We start from the raw sequence: 23,253 nt of genomic DNA on the forward strand, positions 1-23,253 counted from the left end.
ATCGAAAAAAGTTTAATGAGAGTTTTCTCATGTTTTAAAAAGCAAGATAGGAAAACGGGGATATTGAATAAAATATACTGACTATAAGCTACATTTAAGGCACTGCCACTATGATTGGGAGATCACTGGTTCGAATCCAGGTCATGCAGCTTGCCATCAGCTGCCGGAGTCTGAGAGAGCACAGTTGGCCTTGTTCTCTCTCTGGGTGAGTGCAGTAGATGGCGCTCTTTCCCCTCATCACTCCTAGGGTGATGTGGATCAGCACAAGGCTGCGTCTGTGAGCTGATGTATCAGAACCGTTTCCTCCGAGCATTAGCGCTGTGATGCTACTCAGCAATGCTGCATCAGCATTGGGCAATAGGGCAACAGAGTGGGACAATAGGGGAGAAAAAATCTTTAAAAAAGCTACATTTATGTGAAAGAAACACGGAGAAAGTAGGCTTAAATTGCCATTAAATCAAGCAATGATTGTCTACTTTAAATCCACTTCTTTACTCAACTCTACTGGAGGAATCACACAGTGGAAAAACAGTATATTGTGTTCCGGCTAGTCAGCATTCCAGATTTTCTTTAGAAGGAATGGGTGCTGTGAGTTTAGGACCAAAGACAAGACCATCCAGACTGTTGTCAACAGCAACAAGTCCAAAATGTAGGTTCTTTAATGTTATGGTTTGTGGTCACCATACTTCTTTCAGCAAAAGATAGCTATATATAATATATATTGCATTTTAGCAAAAAATAATAATGCCTTTCAGCTAAAAAATATGTATATATATATATAGTATATCATCTTTCAGTTAAAAAATATTGGGATGTTAGTTTTGATGTATATCACCCAGCCCTACAAGTGAAGGTAATCTAGGCACTAATGTATCCGGATGTGACATCAAATGTACAGAAAACACAACACATAACCGGTTTAGCATATTACTTTTATTATCTCTTTACTGGTTTGCATGGAAATGGTAGAAAAAAAAGAGTTTGCAGTATTGATAATGGCAGTAGAGTATTATTAAAGTGATCAGAAACTCTCTGAGGGAACAATTTAGCTAGTTAGCTAGTTCTACAGCGGCATCAATCATCCAATATAATACACAAACACACGCTAGCAGTGTTAGCATACTGTACAAACACTCACACACACACACACACACACAGTTTATTAAAAACACAGTCGTCTACATATTAACCCACAGGCATACATGGTGTAGTGCATGGAAGCCCATTCCCACCAACTTAAATATAAAATAAAATAAAAATTCCAGCACATTTTAAAATTTATTATTAAGTAAATCGCTCTCATTATTTTAAGATTGTAATTTTTTTGAGATACTATCTAATTATTTTGAGACAGTAAATCATTACTTTGAGATACTAAAATAATGAGAGTCTCAAAATAATGATATAGTATCTTAAAATAAAGACTCAAAATAATGAGTTACTATTTCAAAATCTAGATGTTATTTTGATTTACTATCTAATTATTTTTACATAGTATGTAGTTACTTTAATATAATAAAATAATGCGATAGTATCTCAAAATAACTACTTACTAGCTCAAAATAATGACTTAAGATCTGAAAATAAGGAGATAGTATCTCAAAATGATGACTTAGTGTCTCAAAATAATGACTTACTGTCTTAAAATAATGATAGCTGTTTACTTACTAATAATTGTTTTTGATTTTTATTATTATTTTAGGTGGGAATGTGCTTCTATAGTAGCGCATGATGGCACAAGACTGGCATTTCTGTGGGCAGTGTTAGCATCTGGCTAAAAACACAAAGCTAGAAGAAAACCTCCGGGTTTAAATATTTACATTTCAGGTTTCTTCAGACTTTCTCACTTTAATTTTACATAAAATGTACGATAACATCTGCAAAAAAAAATTCTAACATGGCTAATGTGGCTAGTTAGAAGATGCTAGCATGACCTTTTAGCAGAAATCACTGCTGGTTAATGAAGAGTTAGCTTAGCTTAGCCTAGCTGGATTTCTGAGGGACCAAATTTAAAGGGATTTTTTTTATCATGCTCCCTGACAAACACCATCATTTCAAACCTGATATGTCTAGCTGGGTGTACATAACATGGTGGTTGTTTTATTAAGATGTGGCCACAAGTTACTTTAATAAGGCCAAAAAATAATGTACTGATGTAACAAAGGCATTACTATTAGCACTGAAAGCGCAATTTCATCTTGTGGCCACAATATATAGGTCTATTATATTATGTCACAAAAAAAAAACTTAGTTTGTGGCCTTAATAAAATATCATGTGACCACTAGAAAGTTAATGTGTGGCCATGATACTGTATATAATCATGTGGCCTTTAAAATGATTGTGAGGCCTAAATAAATAATATTATGGCCTCAACAGATTACTTTGTGGCCTTAATAAATTATCATGTGACCACTAAAAGGTAAATATGTGGCCAGGATACTGTATATTATCTTATCTTTTGGCGTTTAAAATGATTTTAAGTTCTTAATAAATTATACTACGGCCACTAGAATCTTAATCTTAGGCCTCAATAAATTACATTGTGCCCTAATAAAATATCTTGTGGCCACTAGAAACTTAATGTGTGGCCATGATACGGTATCCTTGGCCTTTAAAATTATTTTAAGGCCTAAATAAATGATATTATGGCCAATTAAAAAACATTTACATTACTTTGTGGCCAAAACTTTTGGTCTTTAAAATGATTTTGAGGTCTTAATACATTATATTATTCAGTGTATTATTTTTTGGCATCAAAATTCAATGCCCTCAATATATTATCTATAGGCCTTAATAAATTATCTTGTGGCCACTATAAATGTAATTAGTGGCCTCCGTTTATTATCTTGAGACTCAAATAATTATCATGTTGCCTCAACATACTCTGCAGTGGCCTGAGTTTTGATTGTCTGACATTAGAAGTTGACGAGAACAGTCCCGTAAGAATCATTGGAATCATCAACCCGTTTCTTATGGTTCCTTAGTTCCTTAGAACGTCACGAGAACCTATTTTTTGTTGTTGCTCTGGTGCAAACACCTTGCTGATACATCCATCAGGCTTATGAGGCCATTAATGATCTTGTACCATCAATGTATTAATTATAAAGTTGCCTGAGTTTTGATTGTTCGACATTAGAAGTTGACAAGAAGCGTAAGAACCTTATACGTTAATGATGGACTCAACTCCTATGCTTTCCTATGGTTCCTTGGTTCCAGCAGGTTTATTAAGCTGGAACGTCACAAGAACCTGTTTTTTTTTTTGGTTGCTCTGGTGAAAACACCTTGCTGATAGGTTCATCAGGCTTCTGAGGCCAGAAATGTTCTTGTACCATCAAATCATTAATTATACAGTAGCCTGAGTTTTGATTGTTCTTGTACGTTGATGATGGACTCAACTCCTATGGTTTCCTATGGTTCCTTATGGTTCCTTAGATCCAGCATGTTTAGGAAGCCAGATCGTCACAAGAACCTGTCTTTTTTTTGCTGTAGATTTACGCAAATATGTTTAACAGTCTAAAAAACAGTCCAACATCTTGCTGGTGTCCAGGTGAAGACCGCCTGTCAGTCCAGTGGTCCCTGAAAGATGAGTCTGACGAAGGGTCTGTCTCTTCTGAGCTGTCTCAGACAGAACGGACAGGCCGGGTGGAAGGAGTGCGTCCCGCGTTTTAGCGGCGTTTTGCTCCAGTGTTCCGCCGTCCCCTTCGAGCAGACGTGACCGCAGGGGACGAACGCGTGAGACGGTGTCTCTGCATCCGTGTACACGCCAGAAACTCGTCCCAGTGTCAGGGGTACGTACGGGCCGCGACTTCGGCACAGGGGACACTCTCTGTCACCTTTAATAGCTTCCACTTCGCCCTCTATTTCCTCCATTTGTCTCTCTTTCTCTCTCTCTCTTTCTCTATCTTTTTCTATGTCTCTTTGTCCCTCGTCCTGACCTCTTTTGACCGTCTCCCCCTCTCTCCCGCTGTCCACCTTTTCCTCTCTGTCACCGTCCCTCTCCTCTGTGACAGCTTCCCCGTCGTTCTCGATTCCCTCCATGTGTCCCTCCCTGTCCCCGCTGTCCCGCCCGCCGTCTCCCTCCGTCTCGCTCTTCTCCGCCTCCGGCAAGCTCTGCTGTTTGAAGACCACGCCCCGTCCCTGCCACGGGTGGTATCCGTGGACGTGTCCGCAGGTCATGTAGGCCCAGGGCCGACGGGGGCGTGGCCCGTCCAGGCTGGGGAAGGCCAGCGTGCTCAGCAGGACGGGACACTGGGGCCGGGCAGCGTTCAGACGGAGACGCAGCGCCTCCAGGTGGCTGGAGGTGGGACTGTTCGCTAGGCCCTCCACAGAGCGCCACAGCAGGGTCACGCCACACAGATCAATCAGAGAACCGTCCAGGAGAATCGGAGACTCATCCTTTACCTACAGAGAGAGAGAGAGACTTTATTAAACACACACACACATATATACTGTATATATATAGACTAACAAGTGAACACTGAATCATATTCACCGATTTGAGGTCTGAAAGCTCTGCATCTTTTTTTTTGTTATTTCAGTCATTTCCCATTTTCTGTAAATAAATGCTCTAAATGACAATATTTTTATTTGGAATTTGGGAGAAATGTTGTCTGTAGTTTATAGAATAAAACAACAATGTTCAGTTTACTCAAATATAAACCTATAAATAGCAAAATTAGAGAAACTGATTCAGAAACTGATGTGGTTAACTGCATATAAAAGAAGCATATTATACATAGTATTCAATAGTTTATACATACACCACTGACATTTATTTACAGGATACAGACATGTACTCGAGTTCACATACACATTTTATGTTTATATATAATATATAGAAGATTACACACTCTCTATATTTTATGGACAAAATACAAAATACAAATATTTTATGTTTATACACAGTATATAAGTTAATAAACACAGAAAAGGTTTATATACAGAATGAGTTTATATACAGTAAATTTGTTTATTTAAAACATTTAATAGCTTATAATTTTTTACACACACACACATTTTTCCTTAGCTCTCCTGCATTACCCCTCATCCTCCAATAGAGGGCATGTGGCTGCACACATTCATGACATCATGAATACAGCTTTCCCAAAAATTAACCCAAATACAGTACTATACACATTTTCATACTTTATATATAAGCCTATAAACAGTATATGAATTTATATATTTAGTATTCATGATTCTATACAAAGTATATAAGATCATATATAGTGTTCTGATACACAGTATGTTAATTTAGGTAAAGGCAAAGGCACTTATACAGTATATGAGGCCATATATCGCATATATGAGGTTATCCGCAGTATATGAACGCGCATACAGTATGTATATAAACTTACTTTAAGTCTTACTATACAAGCATATACACACAATATGAGGAGTTGTATACACACAGTATATGAACATGTACTGAGTATTACCCAGTATGAAAGATTATACAGTATATAATTTATTTATTTCAGTTATTGTTTCCAACTCTAACAAAGTCTAAGCAGAAAAGTTTGATCAGAAGTGATTTTATGCTGCCATATAATTGGCTAGAAACCATATTAAGACACATAATTGTTGAAGGTGCTGAGTTTGGTCTGGACTCTACCCTGAGACCTGCCCGGTTTGGTTGGACCTTCCAGGAGCTGACGCTCCTGCCGGTATAGCTCTCAAAGGGTCACTGAGACACACAAGCTCCCCTACCACGACAAGGTATCAGCACAGGGGGAGATCAGATACGATACAGCATATTTATAAAAAATATATTTATATAAAAAAATACATACAAAAGTTTGTATTGTGTTGTGAGGTGACAAAATGTGGAAAGGTTCAAGAGCTATGAATACTTTTGCACGCCACTGTACATCACATGTACACAGTACACGCAATAAATGACTTTACATACAGAACATATAAAATATTTTACACTCTTATACACAGCACATATAAGTATATACACATTAATTTAGGCCGTTGCAATAACGAAGACAATAGAACTATTGTCTTTAATAAAGAAGCTTTGATGAAGTGGAAGCTCAGCGTTGCTTAGCAACCGTAAACAAACAGACTGATGTGAATAATTTTATTTATTTATTTATTTTTTTTAAAACAAATGAGTTCTGGTTAAGTGGCATTTCCTACAGTGTTCTGTGATGCCAACCCGGCAACCGTTGCTATGAAAGATGAAAGAACTGGTTTGATGTTCTGAACTCAGCTGGTTTGAGATCTGCACTCGACTGTCATCAACCAGGCTACTGACGCACACTTCGTAACACACACACACACACACACACACACACTGGTGTTTACTCCCTGGGAATGCTGCAGAGATTAAGGGTATGAGTAATGATTCCAAGGAGCCGCGTTTTTAAAAACAGACTATTTGCACAAGTGGGTGGACACACACACACACACACACACACACTCTGCAGTCCAGTTTCCAAAATATTTATAAATATGTGTTGTCCAGAACCACCCAGGACCCAGTAATGTAAGTGTTTGTTGTGCTGCATCACAGGCCATCAGAAACCCCCTAAAAATGACCAGTTTTGACAATATTGACACTATTTTTGGAACTTCCTAAAAGAAGAAGTGGTTGGGAACTTCCCTATTTTATCTTATTTTTAAAAGTTGTGTGTGTGTGTATTCTGACCTGCTTGCCTCTGTTCTGTGGTGATGCGGGGTCTCTGAGTGTGAAAACGTTCCCACAGACGGATATCTCTCTCCACACGGCCGGTCTGGACCCGCGGGCCGGCTGCATCAACAGCACCCCGTTAGTCGTCAACCCGTCCATCTGACCACCAAACGTGTGCCACTTTGCAGCTTTCTCCTAAACACACACACACATAATAATACATCATTAACATAATACTGCATCTTCATTACAGGCACTTTAACAGTCTATCATTACGTTAAGGGAGAACTCCGGTGTAAAATTGACTTTGGGTGTAGTAAAACATGATAAAGAGTACTAATAAGAGTTCATACATGTTTTAACCAACAAATTTTCATGATTTTTTCATAACTTTTTCATGCCTTTCAAGGCACATTTTCATGACCATACGATTTTTAAAACAGTGCAGACATGGACAATAAAACAAAACAAAAAAAAAAGAACCAGATAAAATGTTAAAACACAATCTTTAATAATAAAATGTGTGTCAGATCCTGAGAGCTTCATTCAAAATAGATTTTCTCCATCGATAAACGGAAACACAAATATTTGTAGACCAAACTTCCATGACTTTTCCTAAACCTTCAGATTCCATGAATTTTCAGTTTTTTGATGACTGTACGAACCCTGCAGCTTTCTGAGATCCAGTAGTTTTGTGCCTTTTGCCTAGAACTCTGTACATTGGGTGCTTTGGTGCATAACTTGCCCTTGATGAATCGTTTTTTATAATGTTATCCAGAATCAAAGTAGATCCACACCTCCTTGGTAGAATCCAGAGAGCCATAACATTTAAAACGGGGCATTAATAACTTTAAGGCTGTCCATTTATTGTACGATAAGTCGATAATGTAATTATTGTGACAGGCCTAAAAGTCATTAATAAGATAAAGAGAAAATAAAAAAGCGTCTTGTCTGGGTCATACAGCACACAGATGTATAACATATTAGTATTTATTTATAAAGTATATCTTATGTATAGGGCATATTTGTTTCTAGTTATTAGTTTATTGTATCATTAGAAGAGAGGTAAGACAGGAAAGCTGAGATGGACTGTGGACTCACCCCGAGGAAGATGTTTCTGGAGCAGTCGAAGCCGGCGGCGTAGAGACGGGCGGTGTAGGGCGGAGTCCGGTCACACACAATCCGACACGCGAACCGTGAGATAGTGCTCTGCAGGGACCGCACGGGGCCGTTACCATGACCACCACTGCCTGTGTTTGTCACCACAATGTCTATAGGACGTTCTGTAGATCTGCCGATCTGAGAGAGAGAGATAATATATCATTATCACAGTCCCTGCTGTAATTATCACTTATGACATGTATGAGGGCGGTAATTGTATGGAATTTGTTTGAAACAGAAACCAACCACTGTGTGTGAGTGTGTGATATTTATATATAAAGCGCTGATGAGTTTCTTTCATTTTACCAAATTGAAAACCTCTGGAATATAATCAAGAGGAAGATGGATGATCACAAGCCATCAAACCAAACTGAACTGCTTGAATTTTTACACCAGGAGTAAAGCAGCTTAAAGTTATCCAAAAGCAGTGTGTAAGACTGGTGGAGGAGAACATGATGCCAAGATGCATGAAAAAAAACTGTGATTAAAAAACAGGATTATTCAACCACATATTGGTGATTTCTGAACTCTTAAAACTTTATGAATATGAACTTGTTTTCTTTGCATTATTCGAGGTCTGAAAGCTCTGCACCTTTTTGTTGTTATTTCAGCCATTTCTCATGTTCTGCAAATAAATGCTCTAAATGACTAAAATATTTTTATTTGGAATTTGGGAGAAATGTTGTTTGTAGTTTATAGAATAAAACAACAATGTTCATTTTACTCAAACATAAACCTATAAATAGCAAAATTAGAGAAACTGATTTTTTTCTGGAGCTGTTTATATACTAGTGCATCTCAAAAAAAAATATCATTGAAAAGTTACTTTATTTTAGTAATTCGGTTAAAAATGTGAAACTCACATATTACACACATAGAGATCTATTTTAAGTGTTTATTTTTTATCTTTTATTGTTGATGATTATAAAGCTTACAGCCAATAAAAACCCAAATATCAGTGTTTCAGAAAATTTGAATATTATATAAGACCAATTGGTACTTTTGGCAGTATGCCAAGCCCTTGATAATAAAACACAGTGGATCAACACCAGCAGATGACATGTCTCTCCAAACCATCACTGATTGTGGAAACTTGAAGTAAAGTACTTTTTTTACTGATAATCAATTTTTTTTAGATGTACAAATATATTTGTGTATATATGTGTGTTTCTCTGTTTGCGTGTGTGTGTGTGTGTGTGTGGTCTGTGTACCTGATACATGTCAGTTTCATTGTCGTCTGTGTACTCCACCACCACCGTCTCGGCCCACGAGAGTGTGTATGACACACTGTGCTGGCTGGTGTTACTGATCACCTACAGGACAGAAGCAGCACAGTGGAGAGTGTGTGTGATTCATGATTCATACAGAACAAACACACACACACAGAAATTCCAGAAGGCTAAAGTAGGCAAGAATGACCTACATTGTGTCCACTACCCCGACGCTGCGCTGCCTCCAGATTTAGCTGAGTAGAACAGTAGTGTATGGTTATAAGTGTGTTACTGTACTACTGACTTAGCACAGCAGGTGTGTTATAAACGCTTTATTACACAGGTACACTGCTTTATTGGTCTGACACTATGATGCATTTTAAGGCTACTTTAAGGCTAAGATGTAATTAAAGCTGATGTCCGTAAGTTTTGGGATTTGGATGATTTTTGAGGGCCCTCTCTGGTGAGAATGGGTAATTACACAGAGCATGCGGAAGAAGAATCATTTTAAACTGGGCGGGTGTGATGCGGTCTCCTTTCAGAGCGGATGAATCCGATTCCAGGTTATGTTCAGTCAGAGAGAGAGAGAGAGAAAGAGAGAGAGCTCAGTCAGAAACTTCACTCCTTCGTTTCTTTGTTTTTACTATGAGTGAATGGAGGAGCTACTGAGCTCTGAGTTTCCTCTTCTGAAGTCTCCATTGCTCCACCAGCCGCTCGCATTCAGCAAAACTGAGCCGGATCCTCTTTTAGAGGATGTACGTGTGACATAAGTACGTAAAGACGCTTGACGTGACCAGAAGAAGAAGAACTCCAGCGAAAAGAGACCCGACACCCCAGTTTTTAGAATGAATATATTAGGATTAGCAGGGATGGTGGTTCAGAACACTGGTACCATTAAACACAATATTTTATCCATATTCTTCTTTACTAAAGAAGAAATGCTTCTACTGTCACTTTAAACTATTAAAGATAGATAATAAAATAGGACTGTGTGTACAACTAAATGGGAGCTCTTCAACTGGTTGGGAACTTCACTGGCAGAACTGAAGACCATCACCTGCTCACCTGCTCAATTAAGGGTATTAAAAAGAGTTTATCCTGCTTTTGTTGGAGTAACTGTCTCTTCTGTCCTGAGAAGACTTTCTAAAAGATTTTGGATCAGCACTGCTGTGAGGATTTGTATTGTACTGAATTGCAAAAGTATTGTATGGAGGTCCATGATCGTTCCAGAGAACACAGTTCCTCCACTGCTCCACAGATCAATACTGGGCGCTTTATACTCCTCTATAACCCACACCTGGCATTAGATAGCATGGTGCCTAGTGCTGGGCGATATGGGTAAAATCGTATATCACGATATGGATTTATTTATATTACGATAACGATATATATCATAATATACCACATTTGAGTATGTTTTCAGTTATTCTTCAAAAAATATGACAAAATAATATCATTGCTTACTTTTTTCTAACTTTTTTTTTTTCAAAGTGACATTCATTTCAAACATTCACAAATGAGAATTACTACCTTTAAGTGCAGCAATATGTATGTATCAAATGAAAACAGATGAGGTACATGCAGTAGCTCATTTTTTTCAAAATTATACACGTACTTAAACTGAGTTATCAAAAATAAACTCAATTAACATTTTTTAAAGTGTCTATCAAATAACGTAAAGCAGCGTCATGTCGCAAAACCCCATTATGAAGCTTTTTTTGAGAAGATTACTTTATTATCACTTATATAAACCGAGTTTATGCAAAGTGACCACGCCAATACATTTCATTGTAGCCTAATTTATATATTTGCATGAATAATTGATGAAATTACTGTACAAATGATATTTATCGTCATATCGCACAGCATTAATGGTGCCAATAGGTTCATGTTCATGTAGTTACTGCATGTGTGTGTGTGTGTGTGTGTACCTTAGCTGCCTGGGGGCTACAGGTGTGTGAAGTGCTGGGTTTGACTCCGTTAGCCGTGGGTCGCTTCACCAGGCAGAAACGGCTCCACCTCCTGCCTCGTTCTCCACCAGGCAACGAGCCATTACACCTGCACACACACACACACACACACACACACACAGATAAAAACACAAAATGAATTACACTTAAAGGGCACATAATTGTTTGATAACCATCACTACCCATGATGGTGATTGACCTCATTCAATATTGATTAGGGGTGATACGAGTACTCGAATTATTCGAGTTACTCGATTTAAAAAATTGATTCATTTTCTGTGCCTCGAATAATCGGTTAATTAATTTTAAAATGCAGAGCACGAATTTTTGTGCGGACTTTTAATGTGAAAAAGCGTGCTTAGCGATACATCACTCGAGCACAGGAAGCAGGAAGTGAAGGAGGCGCAGGTTTTTAGAATGGAGAGCAGGTACATTTAGCGTATAATAAATAAATGAGATTAACATTAATGTACCTTAATAACAGAACGACAGCGCTGTGGACCGCTGATTATTAGTAATGCTGTCTAATGTGTGTGTGGTTAGTTTATTACTACAGAGACACGTTCTAGACTTAATACAGACTCGCTGTGGAGTTTATAAATAAATACATGTTAAAGTTAGCTGAGCTAAAGTCACTCTGGCTGGAATACACGGTCATGAACTTACTGTATTGTCTAAGATGCACAACATAAGTCCAATGTTTAAGTTGAAATAATTTAATTTAATGTATTAAATTATTACTTGTGGTATTTGTGTATATTTTATTTCTATTTGTGTATGCAATGTGGAAATGTGTGTTGTGAATTTAAAAATGAAACCAATTGGTCGTTCATTATTAAGTGAAATTTCTTATTTTATGAAATTTCTTATTTTATGTTTTATCCGATCACTCGATTAATCGAATTGTTTTCAGTCGCGTACTCAATTACTTAATTATTCGATAGCTGCAGCCCTAATATTGATGCAATAGTTGTAGCACGCCAGTAACCAGCCTCATCCAACATCGCTATCACAGTGTAGGTGAGCCGCCTATGGGAGAAAGACTACACACTGACGCTGAGTGCCAGTGACAGGATGACATGAACTCTTGCAAATCTGATCCATTTGGTGCATTTCTATTGGTCCATTCATCATGAAATTTTCACAAACTCCAAAGTACAGCTTCTCAAATTCTTCTCGAATAATGAAAACGACAGGATAACCCAACTTACCCAAGAACGATCAGTTCTCCGTACTTCACAAGTTTGGAGGAGTTCTGCTCTGAAGAAAACATCAGCCTGGTCTTCAGCTCACACGATCCTGACAGAAGAACGTCTCCCTCACTCTGTCTCACTCTCACACTGTCTCACTCCCTCTCACTTTCTCTCTGAGGGTGAGCTCATCACTCCCTGGTCATGGTGAACCACCTAGAGGCACAGCAGAACACACAGAACCCAGATATCAGCACATCCTCTCAGTGTATCCATGCTGATGAATCATTATTTCTATAAAGCTCGGCCCACAGAGCCGGGCCCACCTAGCCAGAACGGACCAATCACAGCCCACGCAGGGTGCTTATGGGACAAACACATTCAGAACGTTTACTGTCATCATTTTAGCATGTACACAGACTGAGGGGCAAATATTTATACACCCATAAACTGAGAGAGAGAGAGAGAGTGCATACACTGCCTTACAGGGGAAACTCCGGCCAGAGCTGGAAACCCCCCTTATGATGTCATTTCTAGGTGGGAGGAGCCTTTAACAAATCCACAACTGCTTTCTGCTGGAATTTTGGGGGCGTGGCTTTTTGAAAAGTGTTTTTTTTTTGTCTTTGCTAGCTGACAGCCAGAGAGCTAACATTACTGATAAAAAAAGTAAAAGGGAAAATTTTTGTATTTAATCCAACATCGATAGTGATAGTGAATGATAGTGAACGATAGTGAACCAGCTAAAGCCCTCGTTCCACACTGCTACTGCAGAATTAGCACTAACTAAAATCCGTAAATGCCAAATAAAAGCAGCAAAATTAGCTAGTGTGTCCTCCACAGACAAAGATACCACCTGATTGGCTCTTAATGTTGAAGGGCGGGACTCTGTCTGCAAATAGACGCCATGTTGAGCCTTATGAAAACATCCATTCACACAGTAACCACTGACTCAAGTCTCCTCATAAAAACGTCTCTAGAATCTAAGAAGCTAACTAACTGTTGACTAGCTGTCTTTTTTTACTTTCTGGAACATTTAGAATCAGGAGACAAAAAGGAGCTTCAATCACTAACAAGAAGCAGAAGAGAGAAATAGGCTATGTTCACATTAACAGACTGAAGTGACTCAAATCTGATTTTTTGCTCAATGTAGCTCAGATCTGATTTTTTCATGGCTGTGTGAACGTGTCAAATCCATTTTTTTTCAAATCAGATTTAGCATTAACGCTACATGCTTCTCTCTCGTACCCACATTGCATCTCTTGGTGCAGCTGTGCAGCTATAGCTTAAAAAAAAACAGCAAAAGCAAACCACCTGTCCTTTTTTCACCTCCTGGACCTGAGCATGAACTTCAGACCAGCTGTTTACTCTCCACTCCAGCAAAAGATGCTCCACATATGAGCTGCTAACTCATCCATTTCCCTTTATAGAGCTACGAGTCTCTCGTCTCTCTAATATGAGGGTTTTTGTTGTTGTGAAGGAGATGTTTATACAGGTATCAATGTGCAGCATGTGAGGCGTTTCAAGGACAGATTCGTTCACATTACACACAGATACAGATCACTTACATTTACAGTGAATGTGAACCATCAAGAAATCAGATCTTTCTTCATTTTCACAGAGATATAAACTGAAAACATTAACAGATGCCACCTTTAACAATGCTATACTGCTGCATTAGTACAAGAGTAATCACAGTGTCCTTTAATCAACAAAAAAACCCTCTCAGCAGCAGAGAAAGGGTTAACTTGCTCTTACAGCCTACAACACTAAGGCCAGGCAGTCAAACTTGAATGTCATATATAGAATTTCCTTTACATTTACTTGATATTTTAGGTTTCTGTGCAAATACTTTAAAAATGTAATATTTAAATATTCTAAGTACAAAAATAAGTATAAAAAATATAATAAAAAGTATGACAGTATTTATTTTTCTCACACGGTAAATTTCTGACATGAATGTATAGCTAAATATTGCAATGTTAAAATTTAAGACAGTTCATCTACTATATATATTACTTCACCTTAGCAACTGCATAGACATTTGCAACAGTGTAGCAAAATTGAACTAGACAGTGTGTGTGTGTGTGTGCTATCGCTCTCTTTATCTTTGTGTGTGTGTGTGTGTGTGTGTGTGGGTGGGTGCGGACTTGTATCTTATCTGCCATCAATCACAGCCACTGACATTCTTCACCTTTATGTCATGTGACACCCTGCACTCAACACACACACACACAAACACACACACACACACAAACACACACACACATGCACACACTACTACTTCTCCAAGTGTGCTATCAACAGCTGTTAAAAAAAGTGCAAATACAAAAAAAAGGCAATATGCAAATGAGCTCTTTACCCAATCACAGGCCAAATCTTTTTTTTTTTACTTCTTATTTTCATCCCATTTTCCTCCCAATTTACACCGCCAATTACCCAACCCACTCATTAAGACTCCCCTATCACTAGTGATGCTTCAACACCAGTAGGGTAAAGACTAGCACACGCCTCCTCTGATACTTGTGAAGTCAGACTCCGCCTCTTTTTGAACTGCTGCTGATGCTGTAGCATTGCCGAGTAGCATCACAGCGCTAACGCTACGGAGGAAAGCGCAGGGACTCGGTTCTGATACATCACAGACACAGCCTTGTGCTGATCCACATCACCCTTGGAGTGATGAGGGGAAAGAGCACCATCTACTGTACCCACCCAGAGACAGCAAGACCAATTGTGCTCTCTCGGGGCTCTGGCAGCTGATGGCTTAAGTATTTTCACTTTTTTTTCAAGATACCCCAATTGTTAAGAGGAATTAGAGTGTTATTTTGCACTTTATGTCATAATGCACTCACTGAATAAGGTGCGACATGCAAAGCGACATGCAGTTTCATTCAGAGACATGCGATGGAATGCCAAAAGTCATGGGACAGCAGTGTGTAAACAGCTCACAGATCAAGTGTTACCCTTAGGGAGAGGCATGGTAATGCCCACACCTGTATAAGTTGTGAGGTGCTATCTCGTAAGTGAGTTTGTACAATGGCTAGCATGCTAATTTATCAAGATGGCTAATGTTACCACCTGCAGTGTACTGTAGTGCAGAAGTGCAGAGGGGGGGGGGGGTAATAATGGTGACCAGCTGCTTCTGGTTTAAATTGACACATCCACCTCCAGTGCAGGAGGCCCCGCCCACATGTCCCACAGGTCAGTGCAGCATTCATTGGCTTACAGTGCAACTGGCAAAAGTCACGGGACACAACAGTAGGTCAAAGTCTTGTAAAGGTGTATCACAATCAACTGTATTGTTTAAAAATGATTCTGACCAATCAGAGCTCTGTATGAGTGCACTCTAAAAAACAGAGGTACGATATGAGCACTTTTTTGTACTCAAAGGTACACTCTTAATAATTGTACCCTTAAAGGTACAATATTGGTCTTTACAGGGTCAGATTTGTTCCCTCTGAAGTACAAAGTATTTTCTAACAGCAATAAGTACAGATTTGTACCATTTTAACCTGCAGCCAAAGGGTACATTCAGTATTCTGTATCACTGCACTAATAAACAATATTTATTTTAATTCCACATTTTTTATTTGAATTGGATAATCGAGTTTTTGAGCCATATTTAGGTGATGATAATGTTTATAATCTTTACTGGCACAAAAACCATGGGTACAAAAATGGCTTTCACTGAAAGGTACTTTTTTGTACCTCAATATAAGGTACAGCCCCAGCGACAAGCTTTGTACTCTTTTAGGTACAAATCTGTACTTACTTTTCTTAGTGTGTGGATAAAGGTGATGAATCCACATAAAAAGTAATTTTTTTTGGTCAAAATAAAATAAAAAGTTCTTAAACTACAGTCCACACTTCAGATCCAGCAGTGTGTTTCCAACGTGTCACAGTTGACTCACTGAATCACACTCACACACACAAACTCATACACACGCAATCTTACATAACAACCGTTGCTAAGTTGGACAAGGTTTACAGAACGTTTGGCAAAAATCCCATTTTACCTAATGAGGAGCTGCAGAGACAAAGGGACCTTTGAATTCCTCAAAACCTGTCCAACCTAGCAACAGTCGCTATGAAACAGGGATGCAGTAATAAGGGTTTTTATTGGCTGATTTGTAAGGTAAAGCTCACACAGTCACACAAACCACATTAGCACATTTACAGCACTTTATGCTATATATTACTGCGATATTAATGACATCACTGGCTTCTGGAGGAAACATGTGGTAAAGAATCAGTGAATCAGATTAGCATGATTGCTCACTGACCCCAGATGCAGACAATCAGCCGAGGAATGTTTGCTGTGTGTGATGTGGGTTTCTGTAGTTCTTTAGGGGGTGCTAGGCTAATGTTGCTAACAAACACTGGAGATACACACACACACATACTTAACAACTCTCAAAATTTCTCTTAAGTTCAAATGAATCAGGCATATGTGTCCTATTGTAAATCCTGTGCAAGGCACGTTGCGATGCTTATTGCTATCTTACACCTCAGTCAACAGTCTATTTTCACACCTTGAGCCTATGCCCTTAAAATAGCGTCAGAGATTAGAAATATATCTACACTGATGGTCTGGTGTGGTGGTCTGGAAGTAAGGTGTGTTCAGGTACATTTTTGCCGTGTTTCTATATCAGCAGAAGGAAACACAGGAGCTCCATTGACTAATTAAAACCCTGACAACAGTCAACAGTCAGCTGCCCAATCCCATCTGGTGCATTGCTGTGTACACCCCCACTCATTAAACACACACACACACACACACACACACAGACTGCAGAGCACAAACCCGACTTTTAACTCAATAATAAACAGAATAAAGAATAAAATGGAATGTCATCCAATGGACATACAATGAAATGCCAAAATTCATGGGACAGCATTGTGTAAACAGTTCACTGATCAAGTGTTACACTTAGGGAGAGACTTAAAAAAATGCCCACACCTGTGTAAGTTGTGAGGTGCTACCTTGTGAGTGAGTTTAAGCAATGGCCAGCATGCTCATAAATCAAGACATAAATCAAGACAAATCAACATAAAAATAACATTGCTATTCATTACTGTGTATCTTCACAGTGTGAACGAGCAGCTCAGTATCTGTCTCTGCTAAGATGCACCAAAGCACCGCGCTGTTAAGATACGAACGCGCCAAAGTCAGAGCTCACCTGACTCTTAAAGGGAATGACAACTGGCACTCTGATTGGTTTATTTCACGTTACCACACCCATGATTAATTAAGAGAATTAGTACATGCCTTTTGAGCATTTTGAGCCAGGGAAGGCATATTTTTTGGGCCCTTATGATACTAAAGACACACCGACACACCTAAAATCCTAAAATAAGGGCCTTAATTTTTGCTTGATTTAAGTCTTACTTCACTCATTTTGAGACTTTGCGATTAGCTTATTTTAAGAACTCTACTACTAAAAATCAGCATTAGCAAAGACAGGATGTTGGACAAGATGATCATCAACTTTTTGGACGTAGTGACCACAGTGTTCTGTATGAAATCACAGCACTGGTGCAGCTCGTCTCCAGCAGGACAGTTTAGCCTATAAAAAACAGGAATACAGCTATGGCTACGTTTTCTTGTTGCCACAACTACTTCTTATCTAATATCTCGTGCCAACACACACACACACACACAGAATAGATGATTCTATGAAGCAGATAATGCCTACCCTGTGTGTGTTTGTGTGTGTGTGTATGCCTGACCTTGTTAGTGCATGTGTGTGTGTGTGTGTCCTCGTTCCTGTATTGGAGCCAAACACTCTCTCACACTCACCAGGCCGGGTAAAACACACCACGCTGTTGCCGTGGTGATGGAGTATACAGGCCGTTATGTAGGCTACACACCTCTCTAAGTATGTACTGCCAGAGAAACGTGAGCCAGCTCAGTGTGTGTGTGTATAAGGGTATGTGTGTGTGTGTGTGTGTGTGTGTGTGTGTCCACTTTTGTCCTTTTAGCGGTTAAACCTCAATGAGCAGCAAAATCAGTAGAAATAATGGAAAAAGAGAAACATACTTGATATTAGCAGAACAGTGGAACATTTTTATATAGTGTTTTTTTTTATTTTTTACAACAAATGTTCAGAACAAAAGTCAGCTTTACAGAGATAAAGGTCCATGCTTATTATGAGTACACATCATGCTAATACTGCCAACAGTAGCAAGAAAAGATTCCCTCATGCTAAGAGGAAGAAACCTTGGGAGGAACCAAGACACAGAAAAAGGAACCCATCCTCCTTTGGTCAACAAACAAACACAACGTCACTTTTTAAACTGCCGAGTAGCATCAGAGGAAGAAAAGCGCATCGACACGGTTCTGAAACATCAGCTCACAGACGCAGCCTTGTGCTGATCCACATCACCCTAGAAGAGATGAGGGGAAAGGGCGCCATCTACAGTACTGTACCCACCCAGAGAGAGCAAGGCCAATTGTGCTCTCTCAGGGCTCTGGCAGCTGATGGCAAGCTTCATGACTTGGATTCGAACCAGCGATCTCCCGATCATAGTGGCAGCACTTTAGACCAAACTAATATTTTTTTAAAAAGCCCAAATCAGAGAAAGTTGGGACAGTATGGAAAATGCTAATACAATTGACTTTTATTTGTAGATGTTTTATTTTCTCAACTTTCTCAATTTCATTCGCTTAACCTTACAATAATCATGATCTGGTACGAAAGCAAAGTATCCACAAGTAACAAGAATTAAAAATACAATGACTGGCAGAGGATCTCAGTTTGTAAAAAAGAAAAAGTATGAGGAATTTATTAAAATGTTTAAAAACTATGTTCCCGAAAAAAGAAAGACTTGATTTAATTCGCATATTCCTCCCTCTACATCCCATAATATCATTAAACCTTTCAAGAAATTAGGAAGATTTTTCAAGAGGTGTGTAAAGGGTAAGAGCACAAGCCTGTGTCAGATGCTGCATCTTTGCAAGAGATTTTTTTTACGCCCTTTTCAACAAGACAATGCAAAACCACAGACTGCACACATTACAACAGCATGGCTGATCAGACTGTAGCAGGTCTGTAGAAAATCCCATAATATTACTGTAAATCTGAGTCATGGGGTCGGGATGCTGGAGGGGACTGTGGGAGCTGATGTGTACCATAGAGACTGTTTCATCACCTTATACACACACACACACACACACTCACACACACACTGGGGCCTAGTCAAATTTCCAGCACTGTTCCATATCACTCCATTCAAACTAGGTAACACCTTCCTGAAGGCAGCATTCAGAAGCCTACATACACCTTTCATAACAACTAACAAAACCTTTTAAAACCTTGTAAAAAAAAAAAAAGACACAATTATCGTTTTGGACACTTATTTTTGACACAAAACCTAAATTATAATATTCAGGTAAAATGTGCCATAATCTTTATACATGCAGAACTGTATTCAAATATTTTTAATTCCCCTGATTTCAGTGGAAACATTGAATGAGCATGTGCGCCCCTTGGTGGCCATCAGAGACTTACACATGAGAGAGAGAGAGAGAGAGAGAGAGAGAGAGAGAGAGAGAGAGAGAGAGAGAAACATAGAGAAAGAGAGAGAGAGAGAGAAAGAAAGAAAGAAAGAGTTTCATCCACACTTTATTAACAATATTAGTTAGGAAGCGAGAGAGGTAGAGAGAAAGAGAGAAAGGAGAGAGAAATAAAGAAATACATAAATAAAGAAAGAAAGAGGTAAAGTTAAAGAGAGAGAGGGACATACAGAAAGAGGTAGATAGAGAGAGAGAGAAAAAGAGAGAGAGAGAGAGAGAGAGAGAGAGAGGGAGGTTTGGTCCTTATGGGGAATGGAAAGACGGGAGCAGGACTGAGACACAGATATTTATAAATGCATCCGGATAAGCAGCAAAAACTGCCTTTACACACACACACACACACACACACACACACTCACAGACACACACACACACTCATTAAACTCTGTTAAAAGAGAACAGCATGCAAAACTCTCTGCTTTTCTGATTGATTAGATCTAACTTATATAAGAAGCACACACTGAGCTAATGCAAATAATGAAACGCATTAAAAACACATTAATCTTTTTGTTTTTTGCAGAATCTTTTGCAGAAAATGAAGAGTACACTGTATTATTGAAGTTTGTGCAGAATCACAATCTATTAAAAACACTTTAAAATGTATAAACAATGAAAAAACATGGGTAATAATCACTAAAATAATAATAAATCCTCTATAACTGTTATAACAGCCTCTATAATTTAAATCTTATTTTACTTCTCCTGCCTCTCTGTTTTGTGTTTTTATAGTTTTGGGTTTTTTTGCACATTTTCTGTAGGGAAAACAAAAAGAGCTAACAAACTCATCAGCAGAGTTTTTAAGCTTTTTTACAGAACTTCTTTTAAGTGTTTTAAAAGATTTTTGCACAGCTCTGCTAATAAATAGCATTACCATAATTAGCATTAGCATCTCCTGTTCCCCTCTATTTGTCTAAGTGGTTTGTACAGTTTTGCACTTAAAAATACTTAAAAACACTTTTAAAGCACAATAATGTGGAAAATAACTAAAATTCTAGATTCTTAGTTTTTTGCACACTTTTTGCACACTTTGGGTTTAATGTAATCTGTACAGTTTTGCACCTTAAAAACATGCTAAAAATGTATTAAACGCTTTATTAATGCAACAAATTGAGGAAATAACTAAACTACAATAAAACTAACAAACTTTTCTGCCTCTAAAGCTAATTACTGCTCACTTTCTGCAAATAACATCACAACAGTTTGGATGTGGTTTGTAGAGTTCTGCGCCTTAAAAACAGATTAAACACATTTTAAATGCATTAAAAACACAAAAAATGCATTAAACAGCTTTAAAAATGCAATAGTAGTCATGCACAGTTCAACACCTTAAAAACAGATAAAAACACGTTAAAATACTAATTTTACACTGAAAGTTTTTGCACAGTTTTGCACTGATATTAAACAGTCTTAGTTTTCCTAAGTTATGATGGTATGCACAGTTCTGCACCTTAAAAACTTGTTAAAACATCTTTAAAAATCAATCATAAATGACAAAAACATGTGAAATTAATGAGGTACGTTTACTAGACTCTAAAACCGAAACGTTTACACTAGATTTTACACTTTTTGTACACGTTCTGTAGATGTTTAATAGGATATTTTCTAGATTCTGGTGGTATGCACAGTTCTGCACTTAAAAACATTAAAACATCTTTAAAAATCCATGAAAAATGCAAAAACTTACCAGCTTACCAGAGTCTAAAACTGAAACGTTCACACTAGATTGTACACTTTTGCACAATTTCTGCTGATATTAAACATCATATATTCAGTTGTCCTACATACTATATGCTTTGCATAGTTCTATATATTAAAAACTAATTTAAGACATTTTTAAAACTAAATCAGGAAGCACAGACGCGTTTAAACAGCTCTTACCTGCTGTAGAAATGTGTTTTTAGTCGAAGTTTAAAATCCTGGAATAAATAAGAGCTATAAAGCAGCAGCAGCAGCAGCAGCAGGTCTCTGTTTGTCATCAAATCAAACCCAACAGGATTTACTGACTGATCTGTTCACTGCACTGTGTGTGTGTGTGTGTGTTGGTGTGAATGCATGTGTGTGTGAGAGTATGTGAGCTGTGTGTGTGTGTGTGTGTAGGTGTGTGTGTACAGTGGACGTCCAGTGTAACTCATGCTGGATTCTGTCAGTGTCCCTCTACTTAGCGCGAGGGAGGGGGAGAGGGGGGAGTCAGGGTTCGCCAAGGATTGTGGGAGTTGTAGTTTTTTGGTAAGCTAGCCTCCAATTCAGAATTTAGTCCCTTAAAAACAAATTAAAGAAATACATTCTGGTAACACTTTACAGTACAAACAACAAGATAATATATTTTTATATATATTTTTGTCATTTCCTATAAAAAAGTGCTATGAGCTAACACTGCTGGCCAGGGATTGTAGGAGTTGTAGTTTTTTGTTAAGCTAGCCTCCAATTCAGAATTTAGTCCCTTAAAAACAAATTAAAGAAATACATTTTGTTAACACTTTACAGTACAAACAGACTCAGTGCTTAAAAGCAGAAGATTAAAATATTTTCATATATATTTTTGTTATTCCCTACAAAAAAAGTGCTATGAGCTAACACTGCTAGCTAGGGATTGTAGGAGTTGTAGTTTTTTTGTTAAGCTAGCCTCCAATTCAGATTTTGGTGCCAAACCACATCAGTGCTTAAAAGCAGAAGACCCATATATTTATTTGCTTATAGGTCACAATACATATTATACTGTATGTTCCAACACATTACATCATGGAACACTATATGCATTCAGTAATATATGTTACAATACCATATACTGTGTGTTAAGCTATAGTAGTTTAATAATTACATTTAAACACTATAAAAAACGCTATTAAAAGACAGTAAGGTTGACCTCAGAACAGAGGACAGGTAGACTTGAGGCTGGGGTGGAGGGTGGGGTTTTTTAATAACTATGTCCCATAAATCTAATGCAGTTACGGGCTTCTGAGAGAACAGCTGCTGCCTCCATGTGAGCATATTCATATGTCATTATTCACGGCGCAGTGTGGACGTGTAGCCATGGATGTAGCGTACACAAAGCTAAACATGGGGAAAGTCATGGGATCACTCACACATTTTTATGATCTTTCTTCAATTATACAAGGCCTCCAAATTACCCCGACTAAATGAGTCAGTCAGCCTCGCAAAGACACAGCAGCACAACAGTAACACCACCCTAAACATCCTCCACCAACACTGTGCACCAGCACTAATCGCTCACACTGACAGCTCTCTTTCAGTGGCAAATCAATCTTTTTAGCAGTCTTAGCGTGTATTCAGGGGTAACTATAAGTATAAGTATGTTTGGTGTTATATGTATAAAAATATATGTTTTTTACATTTTTTCCACATTTCCTGGGGTACAAATTGGGTTAAATACAGGGCATAGTCTACTACCTTGCGATATACATGGGTATATTTATCTGTTTTACTCTCTCTTCCAGCGGGTTAATAAAGGGGTATATACAGGGGGTAAATACAGGGTACTGTATATAC

At 38.2% G+C, this 23,253-nt stretch overlaps 1 protein-coding gene and 1 long non-coding RNA gene across 2 annotated transcripts in view; both read right to left on the bottom strand.

The window, feature by feature from the left end:
- The window catches only part of LOC125785655 (uncharacterized), an 85,432-nt gene that overhangs the window by 27,155 nt on the left and 35,024 nt on the right, over positions 1-23,253 (bottom strand). The gene's annotated exons all lie outside the window — the stretch shown is intronic.
- Positions 914-22,066, bottom strand: peli1a (pellino E3 ubiquitin protein ligase 1a). Its single transcript, XM_049469621.1, has 7 exons — positions 21,625-22,066; positions 12,195-12,389; positions 10,945-11,071; positions 9,014-9,115; positions 7,743-7,940; positions 6,660-6,836; positions 914-4,402 (listed from the first exon to the last, which is right to left on the bottom strand). The coding sequence occupies exons 2-7, from the start codon at positions 12,254-12,256 to the stop codon at positions 3,563-3,565; spliced, it is 1,506 nt and encodes a 501-aa protein (XP_049325578.1). The 5' UTR covers positions 12,257-12,389; positions 21,625-22,066; the 3' UTR covers positions 914-3,562.

This window comes from Astyanax mexicanus, chromosome 21, assembly GCF_023375975.1.
Source record: "Astyanax mexicanus isolate ESR-SI-001 chromosome 21, AstMex3_surface, whole genome shotgun sequence".
Classification (NCBI taxonomy): Eukaryota; Metazoa; Chordata; class Actinopteri; order Characiformes; family Acestrorhamphidae; genus Astyanax; species Astyanax mexicanus.